We start from the raw sequence: 19,314 nt of genomic DNA on the forward strand, positions 1-19,314 counted from the left end.
ATTGATTCTTGGCTTCAGCCTGGTCCAGCCCCAGCTATGCACGCATTTGGTGAGTGAACCAGCAGATAAGAGCTCTGTTTTTCTGTCTTTGTCAGTCTTTCAAATGAAGTATAAACAAATACATAAAATTTGAGAAAAAAACAAAGTAAATATATCTTTTCACTGTTTATCCCTTTTAAGAAATAATGGAGGCTGGCGCCGCGGCTCACTAGGCTAATCCTCAGCCTTGCGGTGCCAGCACACCGGGTTCTAGTCCCGGTCGGGGTGCCGGATTCTGTCCCGGTTGCCCCTCTTCCAGGCCAGCTCTCTGCTGTGGCCAGGGAGTGCAGTGGAGGATGGCCCAGGTGCTTGGGCCCTGCACCCCATGGGAGACCAGGATAAGTACCTAGCTCCTGCCATTGGATCAGCGCGGTGCGCTGGCCGCAGCATGCCAGCCACAGCGGCCATTGGAGGGTGAACCAACGGCAAAGGAAGACCTTTGTCTCTCTCTCTCACTGTCCACTCTGCCTGTCAAAAAGAAAAAAATAATAATGGAGGGATAGCGCCGTGGCTTAGTGGGCTAAGCCTTCACCTGCAGTGCCGACATCCCATATGGGCACTGGTTCACTTCCCAGCTGCTCCACTTCCAATCCAGCTCTCTGCTAATGGCCTGGGAAAGCAGCAGACGATGACCAAAGTCCTCAGGCCCCTGCACCCATGTGGGAGACCTGAAAGAAGCTCCTGGCTCTTGGCTTCAGATCTGCCCAGCTCCAGCCACTGTAGGCATTTGAGGAGTAAACCAGTGGATCCAAGACCTTTCTGTCTCTTCATCTCTCTGTCTGTAATCTACCTCTCAAATAAATACATAAAATCTTTAGAAAAGAGGAAGAATCCGTGGTACCTCAATCTGAGCAGTGTGGTTGGCATAATACTTCAAGGCTTCATCTCCTTCCTCGGGATCCAGTCCTGGTTTGAGCATGTGCTGTAACAGTTTATTGTGCCGGGCCAGCTGCAGAGGGAAAGATGAAAGATGTCAGACTTTTTTCCTTCTTTCTTGGGGTCAAACTTTGAAATGGCTTTGTCCATTTGCACACATGGCTTCTAAGTCCTGGAGTTAAAGGTTATGTTTCGGGAAAGCACTGTCTGCATTTTAAAGGCATAAATAATGAAGTCACAAGGACCAGCTATTAGCTATTTGTTAAGGACATATGTATTTCCAATAAATGTACATTTGTGCCAGGAAGAAACATCCGCAGTGATACACACACACACACACACACACACACAGATGCATGCATATATTTGAAAATGCAATTGACACTCTTGTAGTAAACTTAACAGTTTGCACACATGCAAAACAACTTGATCAACAGTGCAGTGGGACTGAAGGTAGAATGCCAGAGTGTAGTAGAATGGTAGGTGTGAAAACAACATAAGCAGTACTATACGCATACGCAGGGGTCTGCATTTCAGATCGGTTTCTCTCATGCATATAATCAAGAATAGTGTGCTGAGGCCCGTACGCTCCTGCATCTGAGCACGTGACAAGTGGCACTTCATGGGTACACATCTCAATTTACTGTAATTGAAACCGGGTGATCATAAACAAAAAGTTCATCATAGATTACTGTTAACTGCTGCTGGTAGATGTTCTCACTTCAACATCTACGGCATCTGTTGGCTCGTCCTCTCACTTTGCAGATAATGGATACGTACAGCCTTCAGATGTCACTTTTCTGGCTCGTTGTCTTGAACAATTCCTGAAACCTTGCAATATCGTCAACCTTTCATATATTCGGCTAATGCCTCAAGTTCCCTGAGGGCCATTAGTAAGAAACACTCTGCCACATAATTCTTTCACTCCTAGCACAGTGCCTGCCTCTCACACTGAGCCAGGCACTGCCCTACACACTCCAAGTAAATTATCTCATCGGATTCCACTACGATATGCTGGGGTAGGCATTCATAGAATCCCTGTATTACAGACAAGGAAACTGAGGCACAGAGTGCATAAGGAACTTGTCTGTGATAATATGTCTAGAAAATAGTAGAGCTGGTACTGGACTCAGGCAATATGGCCACCAAATTGGTATTTTATCAGTAGTATTGAATAATCAATAAGTCTTTCTGTTATTCATACAAAGTGTGATTACAAACAATGTGGATAAATTTTAAACAATAAATATAAAACCAATAAACCTATAAACCTATAAATAAAACCTATAAAACCAAATGAACATGATCCCTGCAAGTAATAATCTGTTAAGTTAAACAGTTATTCAACTGATGCTGCTATATAGCAAAACATTTTTGAAACTGTACTTCAGTACCGGCTTTCAAGATTATTCACAAATCACTCAGGAAAACCATTTACTGTTTTATATTTACATCTGATTGTGAGCTAAATGTGAATTATATAGATTTTTAATATAAATCACAGTTACAAAACTTACTGTGACTTTCAGGGGTTTCTAAAATCTCTATGAGTTTCAACAGACAAACTTATTGTAATCATTCAGGCACGTTAGCAATTAGTAGAAATGGCCAGTTCTTGAAGGTAAGACTGGCATGATTTGTTTACACAAAAGATCTGGGGCACTGGAGAAGAGTTAAGAATGACATTTAGCACATTTAGGGAGAGAAATCGGGATTTAGCTTGGACACCAAAAGCTTTAGGCATCTTGACAATAAGAAGAAGACCTCAATGGAAGCAACACTGAAAGAGGGTTAGGACTTCTGTACCATTCAAACTGCCGCCTGGGATGTGAACTCTGGTCACCTCCACCCCTTGACAGGCACCTGCACTGACCTGAATGACCAAACAAGTACACTGGGCCTGAAGTTTCAAAATGCATAGCAAGAGATGTAAGAAACTTCTTGTTTCGCAGGCATTTCCATGCTGCTTACACTTTTTTTTTTTTTTTTATCAGTCGCCTAGCCGCTTCCTTCTCAACTTTCAATAGCCTGTAAGAGTTCCACATTTCCTGCTTCCCCTGGAACACCAAAGCAGAAACAAGTGAACCTGTGCCTCCTGAACTGAATTCTTGAGACCCTAAACAAAGCTGTTCTGTAGATTCTGAGTTGGACTGACTGACAGTGTGTTATCTCAAAGGAGATGCTGAGTAGGCTGTTGGACATGCTTCTCAGATCTGGGCAGGAGTTGAGGGTCACCAGCGTGTGGCTGATATTTAAAATCATGAGCCTTAAAGACATCACCTAGAAGTGAGCCTAGATAAAGTAGCTTCCTGGAACTCCAAGAGAGACGCGGAAATGAAAAACATAAGCAAAGAAGAGGAAGTTGGGTCATGAAGGTAACATCAAAGCCAGTGCCATGAGGGGCTGGGGAAGCCTGGTGAAGAGAGAATTCTAAGTTGCAGGGAATGTCAGTCAGTCTCAAACGCTGCTGCTAAGTCGAACCAAGCAAGAAGTGGGAAATGCCATTTGGTTTAGCAACTTGGAAGTCACCGGCAAGCTTGAGAGCAGAAGTTCCTGGAAAAGGTAGATGCCAAGCTTTAACCGTGGTGATTTTAAACAACAACGAGAGGCCAGGAGGTGCTAAGGATGAGTGGGAATACAGGCAACTCTGGAGAACTACTGCTGCAAGGGGGAGCCAAGAACTGAGAGCGGCTAGACAAGGAACAGGGTGAAAGGGAGGTTTTGCTTTATTGTTAATATGGAAAACACAAAATCATGTTTCCCTGATTTCAGGAGAAAGGGTTTGCTGGAGTAGTGTCTTGACTAAACAGGGACAGAATCATCTAGTACACATGTGAAAGGGTGAGAAAGATTCACCCTGAGTGACAGCTGAGACTAGGGGAGCAGATACCGGAGTGTGGGTAGTTGCGACAGCGGGAACACAGGGGTGCTGTTTTCTGGTCACTTTTATTTTCTAAGTGGGAAGTGGATAACGAGGACAGGGAGGAGGGGCTGGATGTTTGAGGATGAGAAGGCCTGAAGCCATCAGCTGGGGAAAGTGAATGGACACAGGAAAAGGAGTAGGATTTCCAGCAAGTCCTAAGGGTCTCCTTTATGTGTGGTCCAAGCTGGGGCAGTGAGCCATGTTCCTGAGTTTTTCTTCAGCAATGTTCAGCCGTCTGGGTGCAGGCATGAAGTAGCCACAGAGTTATAATTAACCAAGACTTGCAGTTTTGTTGTCTGAGCTCAACAACACACAAAAAAAGAGATGCATAGAAATCAAGAGTCTATGTTAGGAATTTAAGGGCTGCGTGGAATCTAATCTAATCTAAAGAAGATCATGGAATCTCATTTAATCTAACTTAATAAAGAAGGAAGTGAAGTCCAGAGAAACATGGAAAAGCTGGTGGAATCAAACAACTATAACTTTCAATTATGTTTGTTTTTCTAAGACTTATTTATTTACTTGAAAGAGAGAGAGAGAGAGAAACACAGATACAGAGATCTTCCATCTGCTGGTTCACTCTCCAAGTGGCTGCAATAGCCGCAGCTGGGCTAATCCAAAACCAGGAGCCAGAAGCTTCTTCTGCGTCTCCCACCTGTGTGCAGGGGCCCAAGCACTTGGTCCATCCTCCACTGCTTTCCCAGGCCCATTAGCAGAAAGTTGAATGGGAAGTGGAGCACCGGGATTCGAACTGGCACACCTATGGGATGCTGGCAGCGGCTTTAACTACTGTGCCACAGAGCTGGCCCCTGTAACTTCTTATGTGGTTTTAATAACAGCAGGAGTTGCGGTGCAGAGGGAAATGCTAATTAGGAAGAGCTGGTCAGAGTGAGCAGTGCAGGCAGAGATCAGCGATGGTCAGGTTTTAGGTGTGCACTTATGTCTGCCATCTGGTTTGTTCCCGCTTCACTGCCGTTACTCTGGTGTGAGCTGCCATCTTCTCACACCTGGACCACTGCAGGAGGATTCAGTTGCTCTCCCTGTCCCTCCCAGGTCAGCTCGAGCCTTAACACAGGAGCCAGAGGGGTCCTTCCGATCAGGTCCCGTCTCTGTCCTCCCAGGATGCCTCCCATGGCCCCCACTCAGAGTGGGAGCCACGTCCTCGCCGTGGCCAGCGAGGACCTACTGAGTCCGGCTCTCCTTCCTCCTGAACATCGTTCCACTGACGGCTCAGCCTCCGGCGCCTGCCTGTCCACACGGCGCTGGCGGCTGTGGTTCCAGTCTGCCTGGAGTCTCACTCCCTCTAGGCCCTTCAGCTGCTCCAGGTCTCCTTTCACATGCAACACCTTAGAAGATCAACCCACCCGCCTCCTCCAGCTCTGCCTTTATTTTTTTCCATAGCACATACTAGGATCTAACATCATACATTTTATAATGTATGCTCTATTCATTCTCCCCCTTCTAAAAGAAAGGAAGCTCATGTTCCCCTATGAACACAATTTTGTTGCACTCACTGTTACATTTCCAAAGCTTAGGACAGAATCTAACACACAGTAGGTACTCAACACATATTTGATTAGTGGACTGAATTTAAAAACAGAACAACTTAAGTCTTAAATCGATAGCTTCCTTGTTGAGATAGTAATACCCTTCCTTTCTCATAGATGCACTTATTAAAAGGCTTTTCACTTCTTTAGAGTCACTTTATAGTGAAAAAATTTAAGGAAACAATAGTTCTATTTTATGTGACATAACTGATAGTAAACAAATGTATACAGACTTTTCATTTTTAGCATATCTTGCTTAATAGAAACATTTTAGGGCCTCTGACCTCCCTGTTGTCTTAGTGAGATGCTTCTACATTTGTCTTGTTTCACTGTAGATAAGTGATGCTCTAAAAAGCATTTTAAAATATAAAATGCTAAGATCTCCGTTCACATGTTCAAAGTGTTAAAACAGCATTTTCATTCATTACTTATGCATACTAGGAATCAGTGCATGCCTCAGAAATATTAAAATATATAATTTTGAAAAATTGAATAAAAACCAAAAGGAAATACTTGCACCATTTTTTTCTGACCGTATTTTAATATTTCAGTACTGGAGAGCCTTCTCCAAGGTACAAAGGCTCAGGCTTGCTCACCCCTCCACGTTTTGTGTTCAGATAATGCCTGGCACGAACCTACTGTTATGGGTACAGTAGGGCTTGTCCCCCAAAACTCATGCAGGTATTTAAACTCCTATGTCTTAATGCCGGTGGTGGATGGATAGAGGGTGGAGACTTGATCTGGCAGGTGGGGCTGGTGGGCGGTGTTTGCGTCACACATGTCCTTGGAGGTTGGCTCTTGTGACAGAGTTGGTTATTTTGAGTTTAACTTTCGATTAGCCAGTTTCTATCTGCTTCCGGGTATACCACATGAAGGTACCTCCACATCCGCATCCACAGACTCCAGAGTATGGTGACAACCGACCCTGAGCTGCAATCTCCAAACTATGTGCTCAAGCAAACCTTTTTTTTTTTGTCAAAGAGCAGTTCTCAGGTGATTTAATTAAAGTACTGAAAAGCAGAGCAGTGCGCCTAGGTATGCGCTTCCTCACACTCTCCAGTGGGCCGCGATACCCTCAAGGGAAAGGGTGTGGCCTCATTCATCTCTGCATCTGCCGAGCCAAACACTGAACTTCGGACAAAAAGTAGACTAAGTATTTGTTGAATAAATGAAGAAATGGGTTAATTAATGGCATACATTCATATATTATAGTGGGCAAGGACTCTAACACCTCAATGAAGTGTTTCTTAGTTTCCTCCTCTATAAAGGAGAAAGACAAAGCAATCAGAAAGAAATTTGATGATGGTGTAATTCCCAGAGTTGCAGAAATACAATATATTACTTTTTTTCTTATTTACTTATGTTCTCATATTCTCTATACGATAAAGCACGGATAGCATCCCAATGATAAAGAACAAAATAGAAGGGAATTAAGGAATATCTGAATGATTCTAAAATGCATGAAGATCACAGCATCAATATAGGGCTTGCTTATTCAACATTTAACTTACAAAAATGTAATAAAATTTCTTAGACCAATCTACATATTTCTTATATTTTCAAAAAGATTTAGTCTCCTACATATGAGGGTGCTTCACAAAAAACCTGTGGGAAAATGGCATTAAAGGTGTTTATTTTGTTGCAAAAAGTCTGTGATATCCATGCATAGTATTTTCATAAATGCATTTTTATGAACTTTCTGAAGATTTCTTTTATGTATGGATTTCAATTTTTTCGCACCAAAATAAACACTTTCATTCAGTTTTCCATAAACTTTTTATTATTTTTTTTTTATTTTTTTGACAGGCAGAGTGGACAGTGAGAGAGAGAGACAGAGAGAAAGGTCTTCCTTTGCCATTGGTTCACCCTCCAATGGCACGCTGTGGCCAGCGCCCTGCGCTGATCCGAAGCCAGGAGCCAGGTGCTTCTCCTGGTCTCCCATGTGGGTGCAGGGCCCAAGGACTTGGGCCATCCCCCACTGCACTCCAGGGCCACAGCAGAGAGCTGGACTGGAAGAGGGGCAACCGGGACTAGAACCAGGGGTGTCGGCGCCGCAGGTGGAGGATTAGCCTATTGAGCCACAGAGCCGGCTCCATAAACTTTTTTGAGGTACCCTATGTACCATTCTACAAAAAATAGTCTATAGAATGACAACACTACCAACTAAATACATTATTAATTCCAGTGTTTCCACTGTACCCTCTCATGGACCTTTTTTTTAATAGGATATAAATTAAAAAATAAAAACAAACAAAGAGCATGCAAAGCAGAAATAGCACATGGTATGTAAACCAAAGGGAAAAAACACTTGGTTTCTAGACAGGTATGGTGCATTTGTGGAGAGCTGTCACAGTGAAAATCTCGTTTAAATCCTAATTAAAACCTGAAAAACAGCTAATGAAGATATTCAAGGACAGCCGTCTTATGATATCCAACTTCACAACTGACAGAAACTCTCCCAACAGGACTTGAAATCAGCTGACATCACTACACAACACAGTCTGGAAAACCGCCCAACGATCAATATCAGGAATAATGAGTCTGAACCTGGGCTACTGCCCTGCATGTTAACAGAGAGTAACGTAGGTGCGAAAACTCTAGGTCCTGGAAAAGGCTTGGAATCCACAAACACCTCTATTAGCCAAAATAGGAGCATATGTCTGGGGTAGAAATGGCACCTATATTTGGCAGACCTACTCAGTATGTGGTGCCAAAAGAATTTCACCAATAAAAAACACTATTAGGTTATTATCACAAATAGGAAAGCTAGGCTTGAGGTAACTTATCATCTGCCATGTTAAAGGTTTACAACAAAATGCAGTGCAATACAGGGGCAGATAGATGCACATGTATCAGGATCGAGAGCACAGGTGGACAGTCAGACTTATGAAGCAAATGAAGACCTGTCCCCCACAGGGAAAGACTTGCTAGGAAGGGCTGTGATTATTTCATTGCCTGAGGAACAGGAAAAAAGGAAAGTATTGTACCACATTAGCAATCATGAAGCATTTGCAACTTATTTAAACACAGACTCAATATTAAATGGGAATAAAAACATGTGTATATACACACACATTCATGAAATGCACATATATAAAAACAAATCTTACAAATAAATACAAACCTACCGCAGGGACTTAGAGCACCAGGCATTTTCTGAACTCACATTGGGGACTAAAATGACAGACTGGGCTTTTCATATTTAGTGGCATCTTTTATGAAACCATTTCACATTTATCTTCTTCTTATGAGGATTTTCATGTTCTTTGCAGTTTGAGTTCAAGTCAGGATGGAGTAAAAATCCCAAGGAATTGCATTTGTATGATTTTCAATCATAATTAATCCTTGGTATGGCTCATCCGTGAATTTTTCATAGAAGTTCTTTTATTAATTGGAAAAACGTGAAATAGCAATTAGCTTTTCCAAGACCACAGCATGAGCTGGAATCTGAAGTTAAATAATTGCCTTAGTGGGTTTACATTAACAACTGTACAATGCTTCCCCACCAACACTGTTGCCATCTGAATATGGAAGCCCTCTGTTTTCAAAACACCTATTTTCCTCTCTGATGCTGTGATCCCGTTACACGCAAGGCACAGTTGTAGCAACTATGGGATTACAGAGATCAGTAAGATGTCTTCTCTTCATTTAAGCAAACTACTTTCAACTGGAGGAATGAAAACCATTACAGGAATGGGCGTGATATGAGGGGAAATAAAGGCAGAATTACAAAGGGTCCCATCTGATGGGATGGCACAGAGAAAGAACGGGACCACGTGAGAAGTGCACCTGACAGAGGCTTTGAGAATGGGTCCTCTGCCCACAGAGAAGGGAGGAAGGCGTGAGGATGCCATTCAGCACAGAGACGGATTCGTGCACCGTCATGGAGGACAGTGAGGTGGTACAAGACAGGACCACACAGGGAATCTGGGAGCCAAACCAAACGCCTGTGTGAGGCGCTCAAGTGGAAACTACTGCAGTAGGTTGAACTGTGTCCACACCAACCCCCAAGAAGTGTGTGCCAAGTCTGATCCCTGATAACTAAGAACGTGATCTTAAGGTGCTCTGCAACTGTAGCCAAGTTACACAATGACAAGTGTCCCCATAACAGAAACACAGGAGAATGCTACGCAGTGACACAAGACAGAGCAGAGTGAGGTACATCTAGGGACGCCCAGAACGGCTGGCCAACACCAGACACCAGGGAGCGGCGAGAAGGATCCAGCACTGGAGCTTTTCAGGGAGCCCCTGGCCTGCTGCCACTGTAAGCAGCTTCCCAAGCTACAAGACAAGGCATGTCTTTTTTTTTTTAAAGATATTTATTTATTTGAAAGGCAGAGCAACAGAGAAAGAGAGAGATAGAGAGACAGAGGGACAGAGAGAGAGAGAGAGAGAAAGAGAATCTTCCATCCACTGGTTTAATCCCCAATGTCTGCAACAGCTGGGGCTGGGCCAGGCTAGAATCAGGAGCCTGGAACTGCATCTTTATCTCCCACATGGGTGGATAGCAGGGGTCCAGGCACTTGGGCCATCTTCCACTGCTTTCCCAGGTGCAGGGAGCTGGATTGGAAATGGAGCAATCAGGACTCCAACTGGCCTCCTACGTGATGCCAGCATCTCAGGTGACGGCTTAACCTGCTATGCCACAACACCAGCCCCGTGCCTGCGATCTTGAGCCACCATGTTTTCAAGTAATTTGTTACAATGGCCACAGGAAGCTCATACAAACACAAACTGTGAAGGAATTTTTCTCTTAACTGTGGCAATATAAATGAGATGTTTTACCCATCCTTGCCCCTTCTATTAGAAAAGGAATCTGGGGATGTGAGAGGATCTGTTTGGGAATGATGCCCTCTCTCCAGGGCTACCCTCGGCACTGAGGTTCTCTACAAAGAACCCAGCCCAAGGAGAAATAACCATTCTTCCATAAGACTGATGCCAGAATTAGTATTTGGTTAGGAGGGGTCAAGGTCACGATAAGAAGAAAGGGTTTCTTCACATGAGACGCAAGGGTGTGGTCGCTACAAGAAAACATTCACGGGGCTGGAGGTGTCTGCATTTACACACCACAGAAGGAGATCGGGCCCAGGCGTTCCTGGCAGGGGAGCACATCCCCTCCACGTCGGTCAGCAGAGTCCAGCCAGCTGACCCACGAGCATCCAGCACAAGTCTGAGGTGACACGTAACGTGGGGAGAGCGATAGGGAAGGACACACTTTTCCCAAGAACACAGCAGAGGCTCGCAAAGGAGAGGGTGAGAACATGAGACAGTGGAGAGGCAAGGAAAAGTGGGGGAGAGGATTCATGGCGTGCTGCCAGGAGCAGACGACAGTAAGATGGGGCGGATTCACGGGAAGAGAGCAGAAACCTCAGTCCTCCTTCTTCGTTCTAGTCCTGCACTCTTTCCCAGACATCCTTGCTCCCTAGCTGAACACAGTCGTGCATACTGTCTTTAACAGATGGTGCACTGCAACTGCAATGCAAACAGAAACAAATCGTGTTCGTTTTTCTAGATTTTCAAAACAGGCAGTTTGAGAACCCAAAGAGAAGGCCCCAAACAAAGGAAGGCCAGAGCAAAGAGGGGCAAGAGAGAAGAGCACGCACAGTGAGGGCCTTTCAGCAAGCCTGGGGAAGACCTGGAGAGTGCGCAAGCACCATGCAACAGAGCGGCGGGGGCTTCATGGGCCACCAGACCAAAGAGCCGCAGACCTAAGGGAAGTATGAGATGTCGAGACTGCTTCTCGCTCCCCTCTCCTCTCTCTTCTCTCCCCTCTCTCCTCTCCTCCCCCCCACCCCCCACTCTCACACAGAAAGTAAGTAAGGAACTAGTCCCTTCCCTTCCTCCAGCAGGATGGGGTGGGGCAGAGCTGGAATGTCAGCAATACACATCCTAGAGTACCTTTACCCATTAAAATATTACAGGTTTTATTAATCTAATCTCAAAAACAAACCCACTACGATCCTTAAGAGAACAGTAAATTGCTTTCACTATAACACTGGCCAAATTAAGACAAAGACAGACACAAACGAACAAGGAATGCATTATAACGAAAAAAATTAAACTGAGGCTGGCATTGCAGCATAGCAGGTAAAGCTACCACCTGGGATGCCAGCATCCCACACAGCTGCCAGTTGAGTCCAGCTGCTCCACTTCTGATCAACCTCCTGCTAATGGCCTGGGGGACACCAGCAGACGATGGCCCAAGTGTTGGCTCCTGCCACCCACATGGGAGACCCAGACAAAGCTCCTGACTCCTGGCTTCAGCCTAACCCAGCCCTGGCCATTGCAGCCATCTGGGGAGTGAAATAGTTGATGGAAGAACCCTCTGTGTCTCTCCCTCTCTCTCTAACCCTTTCAAATGAATAAATCTAAAAAAAATTAAACTCCTTATTTTCAGATGAAGTAGATTCCTATTCATTAGAGTCAGCCTGCCTGTTTGTCTTCCTTCTTCTCCTTCCTTTCTTAAAGATTTGGCTTTTCATTTGAAAGGCAGAGTTACAGAGAGAGAAAGAGAGGGAGATATATATAGAGATATATTCCAACCCCTCATTTACTCCCCAACTGATTCAAATAGCTGGGGCTAGACCAGGCTGAAGCCAAAAGCCTTGAACTCCATCAGGGTCTCCCATGTGGTTACAGGGGCGGAAGCACTTGGGCCATCTTCAGCTACCTTCCCAGGTGCGTTAGCAAGGAGCTGGATTGGAAGCAGAGCAGCAGAGACTGGAACTGGTGCTCTGATATGGGATGCCAGCATCCTGAATGACAACTTGAACCCCCTACGTCACAGTGATGACCAGGTACTATGCTTTTGACACTAAGCATTACAAGGCCTTGTGATGCAAAACCCGGATTTCCAACTTATGCATAACACTCATCCTAACAGGATGGCTCTCGAATGCTTCCAGCCTGTACAATCCCCTGGGAACACATAAAAATGCCAAGTCATCAGCTGCACCCCAGACCTTCCAGTCAGGAACCCTGGGGGTACAGCCCAGCCATCTGTTTCAAGGAGACTTCAAGTGCTTTCCATCCTGCTAACATTGAGCACCACTTTTCTGATAGAGAAAAGACATTATCACCAAGAAAAAACTAGATTCCTGACCAAAGATGGACCAGGTCCTTTTTAAAATGAAAACTAAACATGAAAGGATCCACTGGTTTTAAAGGAGTTTTTCTCCACCAAAAACAAACAAGAAGGGGAGGACACCAGGCCTAGCAGTTCAGCCGCAGGTGGGGATATGTTGCTCCTATACTGGAGTCCCTGGGTTCAATTCTAAGCTCCAGCCCCTGACTTCAACTTCCTGCTAATGTAGACCACGGTAGGTAGGGAGCAACAGCGGCTCATGCAGTAGAGTCCCTGCCACCTAGGCTTTGATCTAGCCTGGGGCAACCACCCTTTGTGAGTACTGGGGAGTGAACCAGTGGATGGGAGCTCTTGTTCTCTATCTGTGTGCTTCTCTGTGTGTGTGTGTGTGTGTGTGTCTATGTGTGTCTGCCTCAAAAACAATTTTTTAAATGAAAAAGAAAAGAAAAATATAAACATTTAGAGATTCTTAATGATAGTTTATTAAACGTATTCTTCAAAAAAACTGAAATTAATATTGACAATGTATCCTATTCTACTTTAATATTTATTGGTTATTTATTTGAAAGGCAGAGAGAGGGAGAGAGAGAGAGAGAGGAGGGAGGGAGGGAAGGAGGGAGAAAGGGAGGAAGGGAGAGGGAGGGAGAGAGAAAGACTGACCTTCTATCTGCTGTTTAATTCCCCAAATGCCCACAACAGCCAGGGATGAGCCACGCTGAAGCCAGGAGCCAGGACTCAATCCAGTTCTCCCACATGGGTGGCAGGGACCCAAGGACTTAAACATCTTCTGCTGCCTCCCTGGGTTTGCCTTAGCAGGAAGTTAAATCAAAAGTAGGATCAGGTGCCCCAAGTGATGGCTTAAATTGCTGCGCCACAAATCCTGATATAGCTTCTAGCTTCTGAGTTCACTTTGTTCTTAAAAACATTCCCATACTAAAATGGTAAAAATTACTTTAAATCCACCGAAGTAATAAATCAGTTTACAAGGAGGTTTATAGTCTTATATATAAAATATAAATGTATGTTTACTTATAAAATTAATGGGCTTAATTTCATGGAAAGAGTAGATAAAAATAGTTATTTTCTTCTTTTTTAAATTTGACATATAGAGTTAGACAGTGAGAGAGAGAGAGACAGAGACAAAGGTCTTCCTTCCGTTGGTTCACCCCTACAAATGGGTGCATGGTTGGGCAGATGGGTAGATGGTAGATGGATGGATGGATGGGTAGGCAGATGAATGGTTGATGGGTGAGTGGATGAGTAGATGGTGGATGAGTGGATGGATAAACGGCAGAGTATGTTCTGCATGCTTATTAGTTCGATTTTTAATGCTACATGTGTTTAATTTTTAAGAGATTGATTTTTAGAAAATGGTTAATTACCACATTCTATGTAAATGTGAAAATGTTTTAATTCCTATTTCTAAAATAAACTCGTCATTCAGTTATAATAGTTAAAAAATAGAAATGGGAGCATTTCTCATCTCTTCAAAAGCACTGATCCTGTCATTGTCTCCAGTGATTTTTTCCCCCATAGCAAACACAAAAAGGTGCTGAATGTCCTCTTTTTCTGGTCTTTGACCATATTAGAGAGCTCTTATGGTTGACTGGAATATGTAGAGCTGCTGCTCTCAGGCCAATTTCTGGAGTGAGTGGCCTTATTATCTACACTCCAGAATCATCTCTGGTTCTGTCACAGACCTTTCATGGAACGTGTTCAAGTCACTTGACATTTTTAACGTCTAATTAGCTAGCTGTGAAACAACAATAACACCTGCAATGATATTTCAATGAGGCTCGCTGGAGGACCCGTGACCCTAATTCCCCTGAAGTTCCTGACCAGGGAGTCTCGGTGCAAAGCACAGTTTTTTATTCTACTCTTCCCTATGACATCCCTATCCTAAGAATGAGTCAACGGCCTTGCTGTTGCTCAGAGTCCTGATAAAGCCACGTTAAAGTGGGTTAATTAAAGGCTCAAGTCATAATGATGAGTTTCACAACTGCTTTCTGACTGCCAGTGTGCTCAGGAATTCAGCCTCCAATCTCAAGTCTCAAGTGCACAAAGGAGCCAGAAGTAAGGTCGGGGATGTGGGGGTGGCCTGGGGGAGGGGGGAATGGGAAACTGAGCTGAAGCACTCTGAGATAATTTTCAAGAACCTTAAACTCAATTGCTTGAAAGCATTTCATCTTCAGGTTCCTTTAGCTTTCTGTTTCTGAGTTACATCAGACTGAGAAAAGCCGTGCTATTGCTATCTCTGCGTTTAACTGTCTAATCAACAGCTACTAAAAAAAAAATCAGCTTTTGTTATATAGAGTGGTTCTTAAAAGTGAGAATTACCACTCAAATGAACTTCTGCATTTCAGAGGAAGAAATGAGGTGGCAAGGTGAATTTCAACTCTAAGATCAGCAGAATCAAACTAAAAAGACACAAAGGATTTTGAAAGCTGTATTTGGTTACTTGCTCATTCTTTGACACCCAACACCCTTGTAAACCTGATCGAGTCACTCAGAAGTGAAAGGACCAGGTTGCAAATGGAAAGACAAAGAGAAGGCAAACAAAGAAAGGAGAGGCAAGAGAAAAACTCATTTAGGAGAACTCATCTTCCTTTTTCATTTTTTTTATTTTTTTTTTTTATTTATTTATTTTTTGACAGGCAGAGTGCACAGTGAGAGAGAGAGACAGAAAGGTCTTCCTTTTGCCATTGGTTCACCCTCCAATGGCCGCCGCGGCCGGCGCGCTGCGGCCGGCGCACCGTGTTGATCCGATGGCAGGAGCCAGGAGCCAGGTGCTTTTCCTGGTCTCCCATGGGGTGCAGGGCCCAAGCACCTGGGCCATCCTCCACTGCACTCCCTGGCCACAGCAGAGAGCTGGCCTGGAAGAGGGGCAACCGGGACAGAATCCGGCACCCCGACCGGGACTAGAACCCGGTGTGCCGGCGCCGCTAGGCGGAGGATTAGCCTAGTGAGCCGCGGCGCCGGCCCTCATCTTCCTTTTTCAAAATACAGTTAACTGATAAAGAAGACCTTTAAGGACACAGATATTGAACACAAACACACAGGTACTCTGGACAAAGTTACTGCCTGCCTTTTAAGTGTCTTTTGTACCACTTAATGAGGTAATAAATTATCTATAAGTACTAATATTGTTGGGTCAACCAACAATTTATCTGCAGTATTAACATGAAGACTCACTTCTCCCAATCCAATACCAAAGAAAAATTCTGTTCATAACTTAAGACATCAGGAGCTAAAAATGTGATTAGTAGATGCCTTGTACCTTCCTTCTAAAACACGTAATAAACCTCTGAGGAGTGCCACGTTGGGCTCTAGGCATCAGGGTTATAATAATGTACAACACAGACACACGTTCCTACTCTCAAGGAGCTGATTTACCTCGGCAGGAGAGACATAAACGTCTATCAAAATGCAAAGCAACAAACAAGAAAATAAAACCAGGGATGGGAGGAATGGGCTCCAGGGGGACGTAGGATGCCACTTCGAATCAAGTGATCAGAAACTTCGAATGCAGAACCAACAGCACGTTCAAAGACACAAAGCAGGGTTATGGTGGTTGGTTTCAAAGCACAGCCATGAGACCAAGGTGGCTTGACCCGGTAACAGAGAAGGAAGTGGCCAGGGAGGTGGGTAGAAGGGCCAGGTCATACTCGCTGAGAAACTGTACATATTAGAAGATGTCGAGCAGACAGGTGACATAGTCTGCATTACATTTTTAAGGGTTCACTGTGGCTTCTGTCCTAGAGAAGACACTAACGCAAGCACAGGTGAGCGGGAGCTGGGGAAACAGAAGCCTACTGCAATAGTGCAGGTGAAAGATGGTGCTGTTTGAGCCAGGTGATCAGGAAGAATACGGGCTGATTCTGGCACAGAAAATGCAGGAAGGGGGCTGATGACGGAGATGGCTGAGTGGACTCCACAGGGGTTAGTATCACAGGCTCTGGATAGACCTGGATTCAAATCCCTTCTATACTCCTTGTTAACCAAGAAACTGTGGGAAAACTACTTAACTTCTATCTCTTCTTCTGCAGCTGAGGTTACTAAGAGGCCTTCATTAATGCTCCTATTTATTTCAGAGACTTGGTGGGAGGTTTAGAGGAGACACAGCACCTGATGCAAAGTGACCAGTTGATAAACATGAACCAAAGTCAGAGAAAAAGTTGGAGAATTCAGGAGCACGGTCAGACAGTATCTCCTAAGCCATGTTAATGAGAGCATACTGTTTTACTGGAAGCTTCTGAAATGCTTAGGAAGGAGGCAGACACAATCCTTCTGAATGCCCGGAGGAGAGGGGGTTGCAAGGGACTATCTGGAGACAAAGAGACACGAGCCTGCTGCTGACCAGGTGAGAACTGAAGAGGACTGTGGGAGAAGCTTGGCAGTGAGAATGGAGAAACTGGGCAGCTTTGAGAGACAGGACACGAGACAGGCTGAATGCGGAGAGACAGAGCCTGGTGAATGCCAGCTACTAGCCGGATGCCCCTCACAGAGAAAGAGAACTCAGGCTGATGCCAGGGAGAAGTAGCTGCTGGCCAAGACCAGCTATGCCTGCACCACAGTCCCTGCGATCACGACCTGCAAGACAGGGGAACACCAGGGCCTGTGGGAAAAGCCGCGAAGGGCACTTTCTTGACATGCGAGCTTAAAGTACTGTCCTGCAAGAGTTCTCCCTTAGTTGAACATGTGAGAGCAATCAACTACAAAAGCAGGTTACACTTGAGGCACTTCTAGATTTGGTGATAAGGTCAATAAGAGAGGGTGAGGTGGGGGAGGGGAATGATTTCCAGCAATGTTTGCCTAAAGAAATGGTTTTCTGTTAAAATGGCACAGACATGTGTTTGTGCCTTTTGTGCTGCTCTGTGGGCCCTCTTGCAGCATCTTGGGGTCTGATCTCCGGAGCTGTCTGGATCCCAGTCCTCCCCTGGACTAATGAGCTGCATGAGGGTGACTGTCTCTCCCTCCTGCTCCCATCAGCACCCTCGGCATGAAGCCCTCGCGGCTGCTCCCACTTAATTAGCACAGATCCATGATCCCAAAGCTCCCTTACCAGATGAGAGCCGTGAAGCCCTGCACAGAGGAGGTACAAGCTACAGCAAACGCCTGCTCTGGAGGACAAAGACCTGCCCGTGCAAACGGTTCCTGTGGCTCTTTCCTGTGAGTCCTTCCTGGCGCTGCGTTTAGGGGACGCAGCTGTGCCAAGGGGAAAGCAACTTGTACATGTGAGGAGCCTTAGGAAACCTGGAGGGCGGACCTGGCCAACACTCACACACCCTGGGCTTCTGAAGAGCAATCATGGCGTATTCACCGTGTAAAGAAGATGCTTGGAGGGACAGTGTGGGCTGTGGGGCCACCAGCTTCCACCAGCTGTGATTCCATTCCCCCCTCCTTCCCTGTTTGGGGACTGAGATCCCACTTTCCTCTGGGATTTCCGGAAAGAGGGCATGCTGGCTGAGCTGCTTTCCATCAGGGTGCCTCTGACTCCACGCGCATTCTGGAGGGAGTCCACTCTCCAGGAAGTCATCCCACAGTGGCTCTGTTCATTGCTGTCTGCGCTGGGCCCTGCCTCTTGGCATGACTGTTCTGGGCAGGATGCTGTGACTTGCTGAGTGCCAAAGGCTTGGCACACAGCTGCACTTTGCTTACTGAGTGCTCTGGGGCCACTGGACCCACCCACCTCTGAGTCTTGCTCCTCCCTTGCTCGTATATCCCAAGCCCTCACACTTATTTTCCCCCCATTTCTGTGTATTTCTCCTCCTCTTTCTTTGCATCACAGTTTGATCTTTGGGATTATCTCTTGTTCAACTGTTTTTCCTGGAGAGTCCCACCAACTCCCACAGTTTCAAACAATCATCACACGAGTCTCTGCATGCCTGTACCCCACGCTTCACTGTCCTGTGTGAAAACCACGTATACGTATAGACAACTACCAGTTGTGCACCTGCACTCCAATGTCCCAGAGGTTCCTTAAAGGCCACAGACCATGAACCAAGGTGCTCCTCTCTGTGTTCCACCTCCAAGGCTTCTGTGTCTCCAGTCTGGTGAAACACACATCCTCTGCTCATCATTAAACTCCCCACCTGGGAACCATCCAAGACTCATCACTTCACTCTCCCAAAGCTGTTTGTAGCCATGCAGTCAGCTAACGATGGTGTGTGGACTTAGGGAAGGGCAATGGTGGAAGCCCCTCGCTGCTCATAGGGTAAAGGTCAAAAGTCTTAGCCAGTTCCAGTGTCCTCCTGCCAATTCCACCCCTTCCCTTGTCATGCTATAGCTCCTGGCCATCAGTGACTTTGCAGATAAATCAGTAAGGGGTTGCAGATTCTCACACAGTCTTAGGGGGTCAAGATGCAGGCAGGGAGGATAGAGTTACGGTTCTTGTTCATTTGTTTTGCAGAACACTTTTATTTAGCAGCTGTTTTCCTATGAATAAACAGCAGAGGTTAATTTGCTTTAATTTCTGGGAAGCAGGGGTAGGAGGCAGGGGTTTGCAGAATGAAATAAGCAATGTTCCGTTTCGGCTGATTCCAGAAAGCTGGACAGCACAAATGGTGAAGGCAGGGAAGGAAATGAGAGACGGCTCTATCTGGGTCCGCTGACCAGACTATCAGACAGGGAAGGAAGCTGGGAAGGGCAAAAGTCTAGAGCAGCTTTTTTTTGAAGCTGTAGTCTGCAGACAACTTGAGTAAAAATATCCACAGGGCGGGCGTCTGACCTAGTGGTTAGGACGATGGTTGAGATTTTCTGGGTCCTATATGGGAGTGCCTGGACTCAACTCCCGGCTCCAATCCCAATTCCAGTTTTTTGTGAATGCAGACACTGGGACTCATAGA

At 45.4% G+C, this 19,314-nt stretch overlaps 1 protein-coding gene across 2 annotated transcripts in view; it reads right to left on the bottom strand.

Annotated features, from left to right (window-relative positions):
* Positions 1-19,314, bottom strand: part of ITPR2 (inositol 1,4,5-trisphosphate receptor type 2) — a 536,947-nt gene that overhangs the window by 123,230 nt on the left and 394,403 nt on the right. For both annotated transcript variants that reach the window (XM_051850872.2, XM_051850873.2), the window contains one exon: positions 881-988. In XM_051850872.2, the coding sequence (XP_051706832.1) occupies positions 881-988 (108 nt within the window). The remainder of the gene's footprint in view (positions 1-880; positions 989-19,314) is intronic.

The sequence above is a fragment of the Oryctolagus cuniculus genome, chromosome 9 (genome assembly GCF_964237555.1).
Source record: "Oryctolagus cuniculus chromosome 9, mOryCun1.1, whole genome shotgun sequence".
NCBI classification, from domain to species: domain Eukaryota; kingdom Metazoa; phylum Chordata; class Mammalia; order Lagomorpha; family Leporidae; genus Oryctolagus; species Oryctolagus cuniculus.